The following is a 20,378-nucleotide window of genomic DNA, read 5'->3' as shown; positions in this document are numbered from 1 at the left end:
TAATGTGTGTGTGTATAATGTGTGTGTGTATAATGTGTGTGTGTATAGTGTGTGTGTGTGTGTGTGTATAATGTGTGTGTGTATAATGTGTGTGTGTATAATGTGTGTGTGTATAGTGTGTGTGTGTGTGTGTGTATAATGTGTGTGTGTATAATGTGTGTGTGTATAGTGTGTGTGTGTGTGTATAATGTGTGTGTGTATAATGTGTGTGCGTTTATAATGTGTGTGTGTATAATGTGTGTGTGTATAATGTGTGTGTGTGTGTGTGTATAATGTGTGTGTGTCTGTGTATAATGTGTGTGTGTATAATGTGTGTGTGTATAATGTGTGTGTGTCTGTGTATAATGTGTGTTTGTATAATGTGTGTGTGTGTGTATAATGTGTGTGTGTATAATGTGTGTGTGTATAATGTGTGTGTGCGTTTATAATGTGTGTGTGTATAATGTGTGTGTGTATAATGTGTGTGTGTGTGTGTGTATAATGTGTGTGTGTGTGTGTATAATGTGTGTGTGTATAATGTGTGTGTGTATAATGTGTGTGTGTCTGTGTATAATGTGTGTGTGTATAATGTGTGTGTGTGTGTATAATGTGTGTGTGTATAATGTGTGTGTGTATAGTGTGTGTGTGTGTGTGTGTGTATAATGTGTGTGTGTATAGTGTGTGTGTGTGTGTATAATGTGTGTGTGTATAATGTGTGTGTGTATAATGTGTGTGTGTATAGTGTGTGTGTGTGTGTGTATAATGTGTGTGTGTATAATGTGTGTGTGTATAGTGTGTGTGTGTGTGTATAATGTGTGTGTGTATAATGTGTGTGCGTTTATAATGTGTGTGTGTATAATGTGTGTGTGTGTATAATGTGTGTGTGTATAATGTGTGTGTGTGTGTATAATGTGTGTGTGTATAATGTGTGTGCGTTTATAATGTGTGTGCGTTTATAATGTGTGTGTGTGTGTGTTTAATATGTGTGTGTGTGTATACACAATTAATAGTAATTAATAGTAATTAATAATATTAATAATAATAATAATAACAGATAGAAAAATGAAAGTGTGTGTAGGTTGGCAGTGATCGTGTCCCTTTAAGGAATGTGACTCTATGTAAAACAGGTGACAGCCCCCTCTAGTGGACACCTTAGTCTCTGCACACACCTGTAGCTGTCGTCATGTATGGTTGTCCAGCTGGAGTCCTCCACGTACCGTCGTGCCGCCCAGCCCTACAGCCGGCTATGTGGACCAAGCCCTGGCTAGGTCATGCAGGGGCCTGGCAGCCCCATCACAGGGCCTGGTTGGGCTTAGGGTGACCCCCACAGGGCACCCGGTGGACGCGGTGCCAACACCCTCTCCAAGTCTAAGCAGAGGAGACTGGCGTCACATATGCAGCGTGCCGGTGATGCTGTGTAGTTACGAACATTTACACGCTGAGTACGTGCCTGGCGTGGTCCGAACGCCCATCATTAGTTTTCATTTAAACAGAAGCTCAACATATGTGTGACCCAGGGTCTAAGGCAACGCGGGTTAGAAAATAGCCCTTTAGCCCCGTTCAGGGACCCATGAGCCGACCGCAAAGGGGAGGAGCCTAAGGCTCCCTCTAGAAGTGGTGCAGTGTTCCACGGCCAGGATAAAAACCACATCTCTCCTCCCGGTTCGACTGTCCGACCCGTCTCCCCACCTCCCAGGACCTTCTACATGTAGTTTCTCACTGATGTGTGTGTGTGTGTGTGTGTGTGTGTGTGTGTGTGTGTGTGTGTGTGTGGTGTGCAGGTGGCCGTCTGTAGTGTGAGACCCATCCTTCATGGACTCGTCACCATGAGCAACGGGGAGATGGTTTCCACGGAGACAGGTCAGTCCTACTCACCTGCCTGCCACCTCTAGCTGCGTTTCCATGGAAACGTACAGGCGTTACACAGGTGTTGAGAACCCAGTCTGGTTTAGTACCCTTGAGCAAGGCCTAACAGGCGGTGGTGAACGCTGTGACTGTGAACCCCGGTGAGGTCTCCTGTGCGGTTGTCCACGCTGCCCTCTCAAACATGGCGTCTGCTGCTGAGGAGCCAGTGCAGATGTAAACCAGGTGTGCTGAAGCAGACACGGACATGCTGGAGACCGGTCCATAACAAGCCAGTACAGCAAGCCATTTTAACATTTAAAGCTGCAACAGCAAAACAGCAGAACAAGCTTTTAAACACAAACACGTCACCGAACTTTAACCCCATTTCCAAACCTGTTCCCGTAGCAACGCCACACAACCCACGTTAGGACCCCTTTCATTCTGGCTTACAGCTAAATGAGATCATGCCAACATAATGGCACTAAAAACAACTCAAGTACATTTTAGCATTTTATACCGAGTTTGTAAAAGCGTCAGCCACACACGTGTCTCAGGAAGGTCATGTGACTCTGTCTTGGTGTGCTACAGACGAGTAGCACAGATGCAGCATTATCCCAGTGGAGCCAGGGCTAGCCCTCAGTAGGGTCAGGGCTAACCCTCAGTAGGGTTAGGGCTAACCCTCAGTGGGGTTAGGGCTAACCCTCAGTGGGGTCAGGGCTAGCCCTCAGTAGGGTCAGGGCTAACCCTCAGTGGGGTCAGGGCTAACCCTCAGTAGGGTCAGGGCTAACCCTCAGTGGGGTCAGGGCTAACCCTCAGTAGGGTCAGGGCTAACCCTCAGTAGGGTCAGGGCTAGCCCTCAGTGGGGTCAGGGCTAACCCTCAGTAGGGTCAGGGCTAACCCTCAGTGGGGTCAGGGCTAACCCTCAGTGGGGTCAGGGCTAGCCCTCAGTGGGGTCAGGGCTAACCCTCAGTGGGGTCAGGGCTAACCCTCAGTGGGGTCAGGGCTAGCCCTCAGTGGGGTCAGGGCTAACCCTCAGTAGGGTCAGGGCTAACCCTCAGTAGGGTCAGGGCTAACCCTCAGTGGGGTCAGGGCTAGCCCTCAGTGGGGTCAGGGCTAGCCCTCAGTAGGGTCAGGGCTAACCCTCAGTGGGGTCAGGGCTAACCCTCAGTGGGGTCAGGGCTAACCCTCAGTGGGGTTAGGGCTAACCCTCAGTGGGGTCAGGGCTAGCCCTCAGTAGGGTCAGGGCTAACCCTCAGTGGGGTCAGGGCTAACCCTCAGTAGGGTCAGGGCTAACCCTCAGTAGGGTCAGGGCTAGCCCTCAGTAGGGTCAGGGCTAGCCCTCAGTGGGGTCAGGGCTAACCCTCAGTAGGGTCAGGGCTAACCCTCAGTGGGGTCAGGGCTAGCCCTCAGTAGGGTCAGGGCTAACCCTCAGTGGGGTCAGGGCTAGCCCTCAGTGGGGTCAGGGCTAACCCTCAGTGGGGTCAGGGCTAACCCTCAGTAGGGTCAGGGCTAACCCTCAGTAGGGTCAGGGCTAACCCTCAGTGGGGTCAGGGCTAGCCCTCAGTAGGGTCAGGGCTAACCCTCAGTAGGGTCAGGGCTAACCCTCAGTGGGGTCAGGGCTAACCCTCAGTGGGGTCAGGGCTAACCCTCAGTGGGGTCAGGGCTAACCCTCAGTGGGGTCAGGGCTAGCCCTCAGTAGGGTCAGGGCTAACCCTCAGTGGGGTCAGGGCTAACCCTCAGTAGGGTCAGGGCTAACCCTCAGTAGGGTCAGGGCTAGCCCTCAGTGGGGTCAGGGCTAACCCTCAGTAGGGTCAGGGCTAACCCTCAGTGGGGTCAGGGCTAACCCTCAGTGGGGTCAGGGCTAGCCCTCAGTGGGGTCAGGGCTAACCCTCAGTGGGGTCAGGGCTAACCCTCAGTGGGGTCAGGGCTAGCCCTCAGTGGGGTCAGGGCTAACCCTCAGTAGGGTCAGGGCTAACCCTCAGTAGGGTCAGGGCTAACCCTCAGTAGGGTCAGGGCTAACCCTCAGTAGGGTCAGACTGTAATACTAATGAAACCATGACTTACTAGAGGCTGAACAGGCTAACTAAACATGTATATGTTTACCTGGTAACTGGGAGCACAAACCCAGCTGACTTCTACCCAACAGCAGACTTGTGACTGAATGACCCTGACCCTGACCCAGGCCCGGCTGGGTCAGGGTCAGGGTCAGGGTTGAACCAGTGGCAGATGTAGTTTAATCACTCATGTTGTGGTTAATAAAACCCAGATGTTCTGGTTCTTTTGATCTTTCTGACCTGTGTGTGTGTGTGTGTGTGTGCGTGCGTGTGCGTGTGTGTGTGTGTGTGTGTGTGTGTGTGTGAGCGTGCGTGCGTGCGTGCGTGCGTGTGTGCGTGCGTGCGTGCGTGCGTGCGTGTGTGTGTGCGTGCGTGCGTGCGTGCGTGTGTGCGTGCGTGTGTGCGTGCGTGCGTGTGTGTGTGTGTGTGTGTGTGTGTGTGTAGAGAATAAAGGACAGAGGAAAGTGTTTCTCCCCAACAAGCTGCTGGAGTGTCTCCCTCATTCCTCCTGTCTACCTAACGAGCGTCTCAGGTGGAACACTAACGAGGTACACCCCCCCCCCACACACACACACACACACAGAGTGTGAGTAAAGGAGTAGCTGGTAGGGAGCATCAGTGCTCACAGGCTGTTCTAGTCGGGCCCTCTCTCCAGCTGGGAGCCAGCAGCTCCGAGTTAACGGGGTTGTTGAGATTCCAGGTGTTCCAGCTCTGGGACAAGGCCTTCCAGATGTTTGCATGTGGGTTTTAAGAAGCTTCCACGTGTGAGGAGATGCAGGAGATGTGCTGTGCGTTAGTGGTGCCACTTCACTGGTGTTTGGGCCAGGACCTGTAGGGCTTGTTGTAGACTCAGGGCAGCTTTTACAGCAGACTGGCTTACAGCAGGCAGGTGAGACAGGATCATGGCTTTCACAGGTGAACGTGGCCTTCTCACACAGAAGCACATGGGTTGGTCCTCATGGTTCTGATGTGGTACAGAGAAGCTCAGCTGGAGCTTCTGAGGGGTGGAGCCTCCTCAGTAACGGTGTGTTTGCTCTGCAGGAGATCACCTCCTACCTGATATCTTTTGAGAGACATGATGAGTGGCTCTCCTGCACCTTGAAGACCAGGTACACTCCCGTATGTGCCTGTCAGACAGGACTGAGGGCTCAGCTCTCCCTTCTAATGAAAAACGTGTGTGTGTGTGTGCGCCAGGCCCAAGAACGGCAGTGTCATCCTGTACAACAGAAAGAAGGTGAAGTACAGGAAGGACGGCTACTGCTGGAAGAAAAGGAAGGATGGAAAAACCACAAGAGAGGACCACATGAAGCTGAAGGTCCAGGGCATGGAGGTATGTCAGCCCCTCACATGAAGCTGTGTCCTCCATCTGAAGCCGGGCGGACACTGTGTGACTTGTTCACTCGCAGCACTCAGCTTCAGCTCAGACTGTACGACGTCCTCGCAGGGCAGATCTCACGAGTCGTGCGCTCACACTGCACGACCCAGTTCTCGGGTGTGACCTTACTGCTCACGCTGCACGTCTGGTAGCAACACGTCGGCCCTAAAATGTGCTAAAAATAGCAGTTTTTACACGCCAGACTTTTCTGTTTTGCCTGTTGTCCTGCGGGAGTGCTGCAGGAGGACACACGGGGATTTATGGGGGTTGGATGAGGAAAACCAAATAAAGGAAGTAAATCTGAGTTTTGTGATCAGTTTAATTAGACATGAACACGACAAACACGCTTTCTTTGTGAGTAAATAAACGTGTAGAAACAAAAACGAACAGCGTGTGTTATTAGGGAAATAGCGGCGAGCGGTGTTGGTGCAGGATTGTGCATGCGCCGTGAGCGGTTCTGGTACTTTTTGGGTCGCAGCTGCTCGCAGCGCCGCTTCAACAGTGCGATACCCTCACGAGGGACGAGCGAAATATCTAACACGCCAGAAGTCCGTGCGAGCTCACGACTGCTCATCGGCAGCTGGTCACGTGGTGTTGATCACCTCTCGTGACCCCTGTACACTACACGATGCTCGGCGCTAAACTCACCCCGATCTCGTGGATCCTCGCACGAGTGGAACATCGGCTCAAAAAGGTGAAAAAGTCGCACCGTGTACGCCCGGCTTTAGTGTTCAGTGTAGCTTCTGAGTCCAGGTGGTCTGGATGGGTCTGATAGTGGTGAATCACCTCCAGCCCTCAGTGCCGTCTGTCAGGACTGGGCTGAGTCAGTCTGACTCCTAGAGAGCCCTTCTGGAGTAAGACATGCCTGCAGACCATGCTCAGGGCTCAGATGTGTGGCTTCTGTTGGACCCTGATGGTGTGCTGCTGATCCATCATGTCTTCTTTCAGTGCCTCTACGGTTGCTACGTCCATTCCTCCATTGTGCCAACATTCCACAGACGATGCTACTGGCTGCTGCAGGTCGGTGTCTCACACACACGCACGCACGCACACACACGCACACACACACACACACACACACACACACACACACACACACACTCTTTAATCGAGACCGTGGGACAAGTGGTCTTCCGGGCCGGTTACTATGGCTGTAGTACGGAGATCCAACCCAGTTGATGTTTAAAAACTAATAACATAATCATAAATGAGTGCTAAAGCCGCAGGTAGCAACGCAGAGCTGCTGAAGCCGTGTCTCAGGCTCAGGCCTTCAGTAGGCTGGTGGCCGTGAGCTGTGTTGCTAGGAGACTCTGACATGAAGCACACAGCTTCCTCCTGTCTCACTGAGACAGCGGTCTGTCCTGGTGCTGGAGCGCTGGTTCTCAGTCAGAGATCAGGACTGTACATGCTAGCTTGTAGCCCTGGTGCTAACAGCCACTTCACTTCCCAAACACCGCTGTGTGAGTCGTCTCTATGCTGTAATGAACCCATGTGTTTTATCATAACAGCGATTTACACAGGAAAACCACGGAGGTTAACACGGCTGTCCATCCCGCTAATAAACCACCTAATGCTCCCCGGTGCTGCCGCAGCTCTGCACCAGGCTACCGCCGTAGTTGTACGGAGGAGGCTGAAGTTCCTGGGTTGTTGGCTGGTCAGGAGGAACAACCACCGGCTGACCTGGGATGGAAATGTGTGGGGTGCTGTATAATTCTGGCAGTGTTGCTGATTTACTTTCGTTTTACTCAGCTTGACTTGAATCCTGACAAGTTAATCTCACGCCCAGTGGCTACGGCTAACAAACAAGCTGCGGCCATTGCTGTTTTTTGCCACTGGTCCTGTGGGATGACCTCTTGACCTTTTTGGCGCCAGCAGTCCATCTCCTCAAATGTCCGGGCAGCACACGCTACTTTTATGTTCCTGCAACGTTTTGCGGCTGTTTTCTGGCATTTATTCATAACTTTTTATGAACGTTTGAATCGGCACGTCACATGGTGATGCTAATGGTTAGCGAATAGTTAGTGTTTTTTTTTGTGTTGTCCATGGGGTGACTTCACGTGAGGCGTACAGTATACGCTGTCGTTACCTTTTGTTGTACGTTAACAAAGCATACTTGTGGGAAGTTTTTCACGTGTTTTTGCCCTGTTGGCATTCCATATACCTCCGCTAGCTTTGAGGTTAGCATGGTAAGTGTTTCCTCAAAACTACAGTGTGTAGCAGTGAAACTGGTCACTGAAACACCTCCCCACTGCCAACAATCTAGACGCCGATACAGCGCTGTAAAAAACATTCCTATCATAGCATAAATAAACACAGATTTTAGTACGGACCCGTAGTTCTCACAGGCATAGTAGGTTCTCGTAGAGCTGCAGCCAGCGTGGTTCCTGTTCAGTCTGGGGTTCTGAGACAACACCTCTGCCATGTTCTGAGTGGGTTTATAATGAAGTTTCTCCCTGTGGCAGAATCCAGACATCGTTCTGGTCCACTACCTGAATGTACCATCACTGGAGGATTCTGGGAAATGCAGTCCACTTTTATGTACTGTGTCCGACCGCCATGACAGCGCCAGGTGGAACCAAGATGACCTGCTGAGCCAGCTGAAGCCCATGTGTAGGTTCCTGAGCAGTGCATGCTGTTTCTAATGTACTCGCTGGTCCATGCGTGTTCAGCAGTCTGAGCGTGTTCAGCAGTCTGAGCGTGTTCAGCGGTCTGAGCGTGTTCAGCAGTCTGAGCGTGTTCAGCAGTCTGAGCGCCAGTCTGAGCGTGTTCAGCAGTCTGAGCGTGTTCAGCAGTCTGAGCGTGTTCAGCGGTCTGAGCGTGTTCAGCAGTCTGAGCGTGTTCAGCAGTCTGAGCATGTTCAGCGGTCTGAGCGCCAGTCTAAGCGTGTTCAGCGGTCTGAGCGTGTTCAGCAGTCTGAGCGTGTTCAGCAGTCTGAGCTTGTTCAGCGGTCTGAGCGCCAGTCTAAGCGTGTTCAGCGGTCTGAGCGTGTTCAGCAGTCTGAGCATGTTCAGCGGTCTGAGCGTGTTCAGCGGTCTGAGCGCCAGTCTGAGCGTGTTCAGCGGTCTGAGCGTGTTCAGCAGTCTGAGCGTGTTCAGCGGTCTGAGCGCCAGTCTGAGCATGTTCAGCAGTCTGAGCGTGTTCAGCAGTCTGAACGTGTTCAGTGGTCTGAGCGTGTTCAGCGGTCTGAGCGCCAGTCTGAGCGTGTTCAGCGGTCTGAGCGTGTTCAGCAGTCTGAACGTGTTCAGCAGTCTGAGCATGTTCAGTGGTCTGAGCGTGTTCAGCGGTCTGAGCGCCAGTCTGAGCGTGTTCAGCGGTCTGAGCGTGTTCAGCAGTCTGAGCGTGTTCAGCGGTCTGAGCGCCAGTCTGAGCATGTTCAGCAGTTTGAGCGCCAGTCTGAGCATGTTCAGCAGTCTGAGCGTGTTCAGCAGTCTGAACGTGTTCAGCGGTCTGAGCGTGTTCAGCGGTCTGAGCGCCAGTCTGAGTGTGTTCAGCGGTCTGAGCGTGTTCAGCAGTCTGAACGTGTTCAGCGGTCTGAGCGTGTTCAGCGGTCTGAGCGCCAGTCTGAGCGTGTTCAGCGGTCTGAGCGTGTTCAGCAGTCTGAACGTGTTCAGCAGTCTGAGCGTGTTCAGCGGTCTGAACGTGTTCAGCAGTCTGAGCATGTTCAGTGGTCTGAGCGTGTTCAGCGGTCTGAGCGCCAGTCTGAGCGTGTTCAGCGGTCTGAGCGTGTTCAGCAGTCTGAGCGTGTTCAGCGGTCTGAGCGCCAGTCTGAGCATGTTCAGCAGTTTGAGCGCCAGTCTGAGCATGTTCAGCAGTCTGAGCGTGTTCAGCAGTCTGAACGTGTTCAGCGGTCTGAGCGTGTTCAGCGGTCTGAGCGCCAGTCTGAGCGTGTTCAGCGGTCTGAGCGTGTTCAGCAGTCTGAACGTGTTCAGCGGTCTGAGCGTGTTCAGCGGTCTGAGCGCCAGTCTGAGCGTGTTCAGCGGTCTGAGCGTGTTCAGCAGTCTGAACGTGTTCAGCAGTCTGAGCATGTTCAGCGGTCTGAGCGCCAGTCTGAGCGTGTTCAGCGGTCTGAGCGTGTTCAGCAGTCTGAGCGTGTTCAGCGGTCTGAGCGCCAGTCTGAGCATGTTCAGCAGTTTGAGCGCCAGTCTGAGCGTGTTCAGCAGTCTGAGCATGTTCAGCGGTTTGAGCGCCAGTCTGAGCGTGTTCAACGGTCTGAGCGTGTTCAGCAGTCTGAGCATGTTCAGCAGTTTGAGCGCCAGTCTGAGCGTGTTCAGCAGTCTGAGCGTGTTCAGCGGTCTGAGCGCCAGTCTGAGCGTGTTCAGCGGTCTGAGCGCCAGTCTGAGCGTGTTCAGCGGTCTGAGCGCCAGTCTGAGCGTGTTCAGCGGTCTGAGCGCCAGTCTGAGTGTGTTCAGCGGTCTGAGCACCAGTCTGAGCATGTTCAGCAGTTTGAGCGCCAGTCTGAGCATGTTCAGCAGTTTGAGCGTGTTCAGCAGTCTGAGCGTGTTCAGCTGTCTGAGCGTGTTCAGCAGTCTGAGCGTGTTCAGCGGTCTGAGTGCCAGTCTGAGCATGTTCAGCAGTTTGAGCGCCAGTCTGAGCGTGTTCAGCGGTCTGAGCGTGTTCAGCGGTCTGAGTGCCAGTCTGAGCATGTTCAGCAGTTTGAGCGCCAGTCTGAGCGTGTTCAGCGGTCTGATTGTGTTCAGCAGTCTGAGCGTGTTCAGCGGTCTGAGTGTGTTCAGCGGTCTGAGCGTGTTCAGCAGTCTGAGCGTGTTCAGCGGTCTGAGCGCCAGTCTGAGCATGTTCAGCAGTTTGAGCGCCAGTCTGAGCGTGTTCAGCGGTCTGAGCGTGTTCAGCAGTCTGAGCATGTTCAGCGGTCTGAGCATGTTCAGCGGTCTGAGCGTGTTCAGCAGTCTGAGCGTGTTCAGCGGTCTGAGCGCCAGTCTGAGCGTGTTCAGCGGTCTGAGTGCCAGTCTGAGCATGTTCAGCAGTTTGAGCGCCAGTCTGAGCGTGTTCAGCGGTCTGAGTGCCAGTCTGAGCATGTTCAGCAGTTTGAGCGCCAGTCTGAGCGTGTTCAGCGGTCTGATTGTGTTCAGCAGTCTGAGCGTGTTCAGCGGTCTGAGCGTGTTCAGCCGTCTGAGCGTGTTCAGCGGTCTGAGTGTGTTCAGCGGTCTGAGCGTGTTCAGCAGTCTGAGCGTGTTCAGCGGTCTGAGCGCCAGTCTGAGCATGTTCAGCAGTTTGAGCGCCAGTCTGAGCGTGTTCAGCGGTCTGAGCGTGTTCAGCAGTCTGAGCATGTTCAGCGGTCTGAGCGTGTTCAGCGGTCTGAGCGTGTTCAGCAGTCTGAGCGTGTTCAGCGGTCTGAGCGCCAGTCTGAGCGTGTTCAGCGGTCTGAGCGCCAGTCTGAGCGTGTTCAGCGGTCTGAGCGCCAGTCTGAGCGTGTTCAGCGGTCTGAGCGCCAGTCTGAGCGTGTTCAGCGGTCTGAGCACCAGTCTGAACATGTTCAGCAGTTTGAGCGCCAGTCTGAGCGTGTTCAGCGGTCTGAGCGTGTTCAGCGGTCTGAGCGCCAGTCTGAGCATGTTCAGCGGTCTTAACACGTTCGCCAGCCTGAGCGTGCTCGCCTGTCTTAGCGTGTTCAGCGGTCTTAACACGTTCGCCAGCCTGAGCGTGCTCGCCTGTCTTAGCGTGTTCAGCGGTCTTAACACGTTCGCCAGCCTGAGCGTGCTCGCCTGTCTTAGCGTGTTCGCCGGTCTTAACGTGTTCGCCGGTCCAAGCATGTTTGCCGGTCTTAACGTGTTCGTCGGTCCAAGCATGTTCGCCGGTCTTAGCGTGTTCGCCGGTCCGAGCGTGTTCGCCGGTCTTAGCGTGTTCGCCGGTCCGAGCGTGTTCCCTGGTCTTAGCGTGTTCGCCGGTCCGAGCTTGTTCACTGGTCTTAGCATTTTTGCCGGTCCGAGCGTGTTCGCCGGTCTAAGAGTGTTCACCGGTCCGAGCATGTTCGCCGGTCTTAGCGTGTTTGCCGGTCCGAGCATGTTCGCCTGTTTTAGCATGTTTGCCGGTCCGAGCGTGTTTGCCGGTCCGAGCGTGTTCGCCGGTCTAAGCGTGTTCACCGGTCCAAGCATGTTCGCCTGTCTTAGCATGTTTGCCGGTCTTAGCATGTTTGCCGGTCCGAGCATGTTCGCCTGTCTTAGCATGTTCGCCGGTCTTAGCGTGTTCGCCGGTCTTAGCATGTTCGCCTGTCTTAGCATGTTCGCCGGTCTTAGCGTGTTCGCCGGTCTTAGCGTGTTCGCCGGTCCGAGCGCGTTCGCCGGTCTTAGCATGTTTGCCGGTCCGAGCATGTTCGCCTGTCTTAGCATGTTCGCCGGTCTTAGCGTGTTCGCCGGTCTTAGCGTGTTCGCCGGTCTTAGCGTGTTCGCCGGTCTTAGCGTGTTCGCCGGTCCGAGCGTGCTGTTTCTAACGTCTCCTTGCTTTAGTCCACAGTGTCAAGTGCTCTCTGGGTTCTGGAGACTTCAGCATCGAGGAGTTGGTTCAGCACCTGCTGGATCGACAGAGAACCAAACCTCAGCCCCGCACACACACCTGTCTCTGTAACACCAACCAGGGTAAGACGGGAGTATGACATCACAGTGACATCACAGCTGCTGGTCTCTGACCCCACCAGGTTCTGTCTCCGTCCTCAGTGTCCTCTGGAGCAAACATTCCTCACCGCTGCAACAGCACCAAGCACCGGATCATCTCCCCCAAGCTCCCGCCATCCTGTGGCAGGCTCGCCCCCTCCCCCCTCTCTTCTGAGCTGGGGGAGGCAGGCCAGGGGGCGGGGGAGCCCAAACTGCCTCACCTGCAGGCTCAGAGCAGCCCCGTCTCATCCCCCAGTCCCTCGTCCACGTAAGTCCCCCTCACCAGACCAGAACCCGGCCTGGTTGGGTGTAGCTTAACAGGGTCAGACTGACCCTGGTACCAGAACCAGAGAACCCAGTCTGACCCGCTCTTTCTCCACAGCTCCGCCTCGTCCCCCACCATCAGCATGGGTAACCATGGTAACGGCTTCTACAGCGACCACCACAGTAGCATGGCTGCGGTGGCTCTGCCTCAGAACGCTGTCATCGTCATGGCAACGGCCACTGCCCTCCCAGGAGGAGGAGGGGGGCAGGTGTGCGGGGTCAGGGCTGAGGAGGCGGGGCAGAGGACGAGCTTTGGTCCACTGCTGCTTTCCCCCGCCCTCACTCCTGTTGGAAAGCCTGCCTCCCCCTCCCCTCCAGCCTCCTCACCCGCCCCCCCATCCCTTCCCTCGCCCGCTGTGCAAACCACCCTCTCCCTCACCCTCCTTCCTTCGCCTGTCATCAGTGGCCTCCTCCTCACCCCATCCTCCTCCAACACCTCCCCTCCTACAGCAGCCTCCCTTTGCTCTCCCTCCTCCTCCCTTTCATCATCCTCACTCCCCCCGTTCATCACCCCAGCCTTTGACCCGGACTCCTTCCTTAACTCTCCCACACAGGGGCAGACTTACGGTGGCCCTCTCCCCAGCTCCTCCCCTATTAAGGTCAGCACCACCACCCCCTTTTCTCACCCCACCCTCTCACTTTCCCTCTCTCCCACCACATCTACTCCTCCATCCTCTGTGTCTCCCCCTTCTTCCCTCTCCTCTCTCTCCACCTCCCCTTCCTCCTCTGTCTCCCCTCCTTCGTCTTCCCTCCCGCCCTCCCTTGCCCTTACCCTCTCTCCCACCTCCTCTGTGGCCCCGCCCATTCTCCCCCTCTGCCTCGAGCTGGGTGAGGGGGTGAGGGAGGAGGCTGGGGTTGATGACGAGGAGGTGAAGGATCAGTCTGAGGATGAAGGTAGAGCTCCGCCCACCAAGCTGGCACTGCTGCAGGTGAGTGCCCCCCCCCCACAGCTACTTCCTCTGACCGTGTCCCTCCTCTCATGTCTGCTCTGTGTGATTCAGACAAACCACACCCCCTCCAGCTCATCTCCACGGCGACAGACGGATTCTAGCTCCGCCTCCCTGCTCTTGGTTTGTCAAGACACACTGAGCCCGACCCCTCCGTCCACCAATCAGAAGGAGGGACAGCCTGATGGGCAGCAGATACTGGTCCTCGCTCAAACCAATCACATGTCTACATCTGAAGCTCCGCCCCCAGCTGGGATATCCCATCAGCCCCTAGACCTGCAGCTGTTGTCAGTTCCAGCTAATTCCAAGGATGATGTGGTGTCCGTCACCCCCTCTCCTCCTACAGCTGTTGCCATGGATACCACTTCCCTAACAACGGCCCCAGTCCAGGTGAAGGAGGAGAGGAGGCGGAGCCACAACTCAGATGATGCATGCATGGACACACACTCAGCTGAGGAGGCGGAGCCTGCTGAGCGTGGAGGGGAGGAGCTTGATATCTCGTTCGACAGCCAGTTTCCTGACCTCATCTCTGACCTCATCACCGAGGAGCCAAGTCCCGCCGCCGCTCCGCCTCCAGTAGCGAGCCCGGCCGTGTTCCCAACGGGGGTTCGATACGTGGTGCCTCCACAGCCCTCACCCTCCTCCTCCTTCCTCCCTTTCCCTCACCCTCTGCCCACCTCGTCCTCAACACGCCTCGCCTCCATCACGGACTTCTCTCCAGAGTGGTCGTACCCAGAGGTAAGCAGCTCTGTCGTAGATGGGAGAAAGAGGGCAGGGTGTGTGTGTAGTGGTGAAAACCAAAGGCTCCATTCATACTTATAAATGACTGAACGACTGAAAACAGGTGAGGCACAAACAGCAGCATGAGAGGGAGCAGGTGAGGAAGACGAGGAGGTCACATCAAAGCCAGCCTGGGTGAGGGAGACAGAGCAGAACGCTCAGACTGATGAGGTCATGGTCACGTGTCGGCTGAACAAAGGGTCAAACCAAGCCAAACGTAGTAAAACAGTGGTCCACAGATAACTCACTAAGCGCTTGACATTAAAGCAGAATGACGTACGTAGGACCGGACGGGCGGTAAAACCAGGTGAGCAAGTTTTATAAACACTCAGAGGAGAGAGAGGACGAGCGTTCCACGGCGCTTTCGCCGGGCTTCAGGGGCCGCCAGGAGCATGTGACCTTTTGATCTCAGGCAACATTCAGGAGTGTAGGTCTGCACCAAGTCGGTTATATATGAGGGAGCCGGACCATGCATGGCGTTAAAAGTTAAAGACAGGATTTTAATAAGGTCACAGGAAGCCAGTGGGGCGCGGCCAGGACAGGAGGCGGGTGGGAAAATGTTTATGAAGTCCTGACGATGGTCTGCTGCAGGGTTTTTGCTGCTTGAGGTTTAGACCAGCTGTAAGACTGTTGCAGCAGTCCAACAAAAGCAGAGAACCACACACTGGTGAAACGACATCTCCACGTGTGACCCCTCCCCCTGGAGAGGAGCGGTGAGCTGCAGCTGTGGCTGGGCTCGGGAACCCTTTGTTGGGTTAACCCCAATCCAACCCCTTAAAGCCGAGTGTCAAGCAGGGAGGCGTTGGGTCCCATTGTCCGACCGGGACTTGAACCCTGACCTGCGGATACTCTACCACTAGGCCACTGAGAAGCACGACTGACCATTTCCAGATGTCTTTAGTGCCGTTCAAACGAAACAGCAGAGTCCTGTGTGACACCTAGGTGTGTACGAATGCACAGAAGAGGACAGGAAACCTAGGCGCTGCCTCATACCAGACATTCGCTACGAGAACCTCTGCTGCGTCTTCATTTTAACTCGTGGACATCCACGGACTCACCCATCTGACTCACCACGGGGAAGGCTGTTGTTGGTTTAGTCCTGGAAACAGCAGAGAAGGTCTCAGCTAGTAGAAGCTAACCATTAGCATTAGCAGCTCCGCCACACAGCAGAACTCCTCCAGGCTTGTGCTATTAAAGCACCAAACAGCCGGGGACGACGTCCACCAGTGAGCGATGACTATGGGCCTTTAACTTTGTTGGTGGAGATCAAACATCAACGTTGCAGAGCAGACAGAGTCAGTGGTAGATTTGTGTCACTGCTAGCCAATCAGAGGAGAGATGTCCACATACCAGGAAGTAAGACCAGAGATCCTACTGTCTGAAGCTCTCTTGATGTTGCAGACTTTTACCTGCTGAGGCTTTTATGCTTCCTGAGTTCTGCCTGCGAGGCATTCATTCACACTGGAGACCCCTGCAAATGTGTTGATTAAACACGTCATGCACTCCTTTAGAGGTTGTCACAGTCTGCGCTGACCTGATTTCCAAAGGTAAACAGCGTAGCCCACAGGTCCCGTCACCTCCAGGTTTTACTTCCTGTCAGGGACTGAACTGTGTGTTAAATGAGCCACAGGAAAATCAGGGTGTTATTCACCCAGTTTAACAACAACGACTAGATGGGGCCCCTAAAAGAGGTCAGCGTAGCTAGAAAGCTGTACAGCAGCATAACCGCAGCAAACAAAGCACCTGACCTTCCAGCAGGAAACACGGGCTGGCTGCTCAGTGCATTAAAACGAGAGGGACAGCACCACAAATACAACATTAAACACTAAAACAGTATTATGTCTGGTCATTAGGGTTTCATTCACTTCAAATTAAATAGACGGTTAGTGAACCAACTTTAAGAATGGAAAAGGCCTTTCAGGAAGTGCCGGCTCTGGCTCCTCCCTCTGCCTCATCACCTCGTTGTCCCCAGGGAAATTTACTGGCAACTCAAGACAAACACACTGAACATTACACAACAGAAACTGTGGTTAAACAAGGTCTACTGAATGTGACCCAACTTAATAAAGCTAAACAGAAATGTTTTTATATGTTCATATCTGTAACCAAAAGTTAACGTAAATAAATGTAGTGACATGATGTAAATCACTCCTCTTTCCCCTGTGTGGCAGATCCTGCCATCACAGTTCATCTCGTAGAAGCCCAGAAGAAGCTGGAGCTTTGGTAGGGGTGCCTAGAGCTCCGTGAGAGGAGCCGTAAGATCTTAAACGTGACACAATAGGAGACTTTAGGACAGGTGTAGGTGTTCTCTGAGCTTAGGGCCTGTCGGTAGACGAGCAGCTGAAAGACCTGCTCCCTCTAGATGGAGCTACAGTGTTCCGGTCTGCTGGTTACTGTAGGTAGAAACCCAGGGCAGGCGGGTGTTTTCAGCTCGACACGTTAACTAGAAGTTCATTACCTAACCTGTGAGCTGACCTCTGCTGGTTCCTCTCCAGGGGGGGGTGAAGGTTCTGATCACCGGCCCGTGGAGCGAGCCTTCAGCTCAATACTCATGTGTGTTTGACCAGAATGTTGTCCCCGCATCTCTGATCCAGCCTGGAGTCCTACGCTGCTACTGTCCAGGTAGGTGCTCCTTAGTTCTGAGCCGGTTCTACCGGGTTCCTAACATCAGGTGGATCGTAACCCTCATCTCACTGGGTCTGACCCAAACCACTGATGGACTCTGTTTCAGCCCACGAGGCCGGTCTGGTGTGTCTGCAGGTTCTGGAGTCCAGAGGTTCAGTTTCCTCATCGGTTCTGTTTGAGTACAGAGCGAGGAACGCCAGCTCTCTGCCCAGCTCTCAGCTCGACTGGCTCTCATTGGATGGTCAGTCACTCCTGTTCCTGTGCCTGAGCCAATCACAGCCCAGCTCTCATTTTTTATTTAGTTATGTATAGACTACCTTCCTGTCACCAGCCAAGGTGCTGAACACAGAACCGTTAGCTCATACAACAACAACATAGGATGCATTGAGTCAAACACGCTGTTTTAAACGCGAGACAAAAACCAAGACTTACTTGAAAACAACATTAAACGACCACTGACAACCAACAAAACATGCCACTATGAGACCTTAAGAGCAGTTCTAATGCACCGTTACTCCAAAGGCAGCTAGATGGCTTAATGTCACTAGGGAGGCAGTTCCATGGGTTTGGAGGCCACCACGGGAAAAGCATGATCCTCACCAGTTTTGAGCTTGGCTCTGGGCAACACCAGTGAATCACCAGCAGTTCACCACCAGTAGATCATTACAAGTAGATCACCAGCAGATCACCACCAGTAGATCAACAGTAGTTCACCACCAGCAGTTCACCACCAGTAGATCATTACCAGCAGATCACCACCAGTAGATCAACAGTAGTTCACCACCAGCAGTTCACCACCAGTAGATCATTACCAGCAGATCACCACCAGCAGATCACCACCAGTAGATCACCACCAGTAGATCATTACCAGCAGATCACCACCAGTAGATCATTACAAGTAGATCACCAGCAGATCACCACCAGTAGATCAACAGTAGTTCACCACCAGCAGTTCACCACCAGTAGATCATTACCAGCAGATCACCACCAGCAGTAGATCACCAGCAGTTCACCACCAGTAGATCACCAGCAGATCACCACCAGTAGATCGCCAGCAGTTCACCACCAGTAGATCACCAGCAGATCACCACCAGTATATCACCAGCAGTTCACCACAAGTAGATCATTACCAGTAGGTCACCAGCAGATCATCACCAGTAGATCAACAGCAGTTCACCACCAGCAGTTCACCACCAGTAGATCATTACCAGCAGTAGATCACCAGCAGTTCACCACCAGTAGATCATTACCAGCAGATCACCACCAGTAGATCACCAGCAGTTCACCACAAGTAGATCATTACCAGTAGGTCACCAGCAGATCATCACCAGTAGATCAACAGCAGTTCACCACCAGCAGTTCACCACCAGTAGATCATTACCAGCAGTAGATCATTACCAGCAGATCACCACCAGTAGATCACCAGCAGTTCACCACAAATAGATCATTACCAGTAGGTCACCAGCAGATCACCACCAGTAGATCAACAGTAGTTCACCACCAGCAGTTCACCACCAGTAGATCATTACCAGCAGTAGATCACCAGCAGTTCACCACCAGTAGATCATTACCAGCAGATCACCAGCAGATCACCACCAGTAGATCACCAGCAGTTCACCACAAATAGATCATTACCAGTAGGTCACCAGCATATCACCACCAGTAGATCAACAGTAGTTCACCACCAGCAGTAGATCACCAGCAGTTCACTACCAGTAGATCATCACCAGCAGTAGATCACCAGCAGATCACCATCAGTAGATCATTACCAGTAGATCACCAGCAGATCACCACCAGTAGATCACCAGCAGTTCACCACCAGTAGATCACCAGCAGATCACCACCAGTAGATCACCAGCAGTTCACCACAAGTAGATCATTACCAGTAGGTCACCAGCAGATCGCCACCAGTAGATCAACAGTAGTTCACCACCAGTAGATCATTACCAGCAGTAGATCACCAGCAGTTCACCACCAGTAGATCATTACCAGCAGATCACCACCAGTAGATCACCAGCAGTTCACCACAAGTAGTTCATTACCAGTAGATCACCAGCAGATCACCACAAGCATATCACCAGTAGATCACATCAGCAGATCACCACCAGTAGATCACTACCAGCAGATCACCACCAGTAGATCACCACCAATAGATCACCAGTAGATCACCTGCAGATCACCCCCAGTACATCGCCACCAGCAGATCACCAGCAGTTCACCACAAGTAGATCATTACCAGTAGGTCACCAGCAGATCACCACCAGTAAATCAACAGTAGTTCACCACCAGCAGTTCACCACCAGTAGATCACCAGCAGTTCACCACCAGTAGATCATCACCAGCAGTTCACCACCAGTAGATCATTACCAGTAGGTCACCAGCAGATCACCACCAGTAGATCACCAGCAGTTCACCACAAGTAGATCATTACCAGTAGGTCACCAGCAGATCACCACCAGTAAATCAACAGTAGTTCACCACCAGCAGTTCACCACCAGTAGATCATTACCAGCAGTAGATCACCAGCAGTTCACCACCAGTAGATCATCACCAGCAGTTCACCACCAGTAGATCATTACCAGTAGGTCACCAGCAGATCACCACCAGTAGATCACCAGCAGTTCACCACAAGTAGATCATTACCAGTAGGTCACCAGCAGATCACCACCAGTAAATCAACAGTAGTTCACCACCAGCAGTTCACCACCAGTAGATCATTACCAGCAGTAGATCACCAGCAGTTCACCACCAGTAGATCATCACCAGCAGATCACCACCAGTAGATCATTACCAGTAGATCACCAGCAGATCACCACAAGCATATTACCAGTAGATCACCATCAGCAGATCACCACCAGTAGATCACTACCAGCAGGTCACCACCAGTAGATCACCAGCAGTTCACCACCTGTAGCTCTACAGTAGATCACCAGTAGTAGATCACGACCAGTAGATCACTACTGGTAGATTAAGACAGCTGATAGATTAAGACAGCTGATCACCACCACTTGATCACCAGCAGTTCCCTACAAGTAGCTCTACAGTAGATCACCACTAGTAGACCATGACCAGCAGATCACCACCAGCAGATCATTACCAGTAGATCAACAGTAGTTCACCACCAGCAGTAGATCACCAGCAGTTCACTACCAGTAGATCATCACCAGCAGTAGATCACCAGCAGATCACCACCAGTAGATCATTACCAGTAGATCACCAGCAGATCACCACCAGTAGATCACCAGCAGTTCACCACCAGTAGATCACCAGCAGATCACCACCAGTAGATCACCAGCAGTTCACCACAAGTAGATCATCACCAGTAGGTCACCAGCAGATCGCCACCAGTAGATCACCAGCAGTTCACCACCAGTAGATCATCACCAGCAAATCACCACCAGTAGATCATTACCAGTAGATCACTACCAGCAGGTCACCACCTGTAGATCACCAGCAGTTCACCACCTGTAGCTCTACAGTAGATCACCAGTAGTAGATCACGACCAGTAGATCATTACCGGTAGATTAAGACAGCTGATAGATTAAGACAGCTGATCACCACCACTTGATCACCAGCAGTTCCCTACCAGTAGCTCTACAGTAGATCACCACTAGTAGACCATGACCAGCAGATCACCACCAGCTGATCACTACCAGTAGATCACCAGCAGTTCACCACTAGTAGATCACCAGCAGGTGTACTAGTAACCAGGTAAAGTTATAAACAACTAGTGACCAGTTACATTTATTATCTAGTTGTTTACAAATAATGACCAGGTGTATTTATAAACAACTAGTTCAATTCAAGTTTATTTATGAAGCACCAAGTCAGGACCAGAGTCGTCTC

The 20,378-nt window shown here is 52.9% G+C and overlaps 1 protein-coding gene across 4 annotated transcripts in view; it reads left to right on the top strand.

The window, feature by feature from the left end:
- camta2 (calmodulin binding transcription activator 2) overlaps window positions 1-20,378 on the top strand; it is a 64,604-nt gene that overhangs the window by 10,717 nt on the left and 33,509 nt on the right. For all 4 annotated transcript variants that reach the window (XM_054738578.2, XM_054738579.2, XM_054738580.2 and 1 more), the window contains exons 2-13: window positions 1,761-1,839; window positions 4,323-4,426; window positions 4,920-4,987; window positions 5,073-5,208; window positions 6,202-6,273; window positions 7,716-7,863; window positions 11,712-11,840; window positions 11,919-12,123; window positions 12,238-13,108; window positions 13,181-13,864; window positions 16,402-16,528; window positions 16,638-16,772. In XM_054738578.2, the coding sequence (XP_054594553.2) occupies window positions 1,806-1,839; window positions 4,323-4,426; window positions 4,920-4,987; window positions 5,073-5,208; window positions 6,202-6,273; window positions 7,716-7,863; window positions 11,712-11,840; window positions 11,919-12,123; window positions 12,238-13,108; window positions 13,181-13,864; window positions 16,402-16,528; window positions 16,638-16,772 (2,713 nt within the window). In that variant the 5' untranslated portion in view covers window positions 1,761-1,805. The remainder of the gene's footprint in view (window positions 1-1,760; window positions 1,840-4,322; window positions 4,427-4,919; window positions 4,988-5,072; window positions 5,209-6,201; window positions 6,274-7,715; window positions 7,864-11,711; window positions 11,841-11,918; window positions 12,124-12,237; window positions 13,109-13,180; window positions 13,865-16,401; window positions 16,529-16,637; window positions 16,773-20,378) is intronic.

The sequence above is a fragment of the Nothobranchius furzeri genome, chromosome 2 (assembly GCF_043380555.1).
Source record: "Nothobranchius furzeri strain GRZ-AD chromosome 2, NfurGRZ-RIMD1, whole genome shotgun sequence".
In the NCBI taxonomy this organism is placed as follows: Eukaryota; Metazoa; Chordata; class Actinopteri; order Cyprinodontiformes; family Nothobranchiidae; genus Nothobranchius; species Nothobranchius furzeri.
Note: the sequence above shows the minus strand (reverse complement) of the source record. Positions and strands in the feature narration are given on the sequence as shown.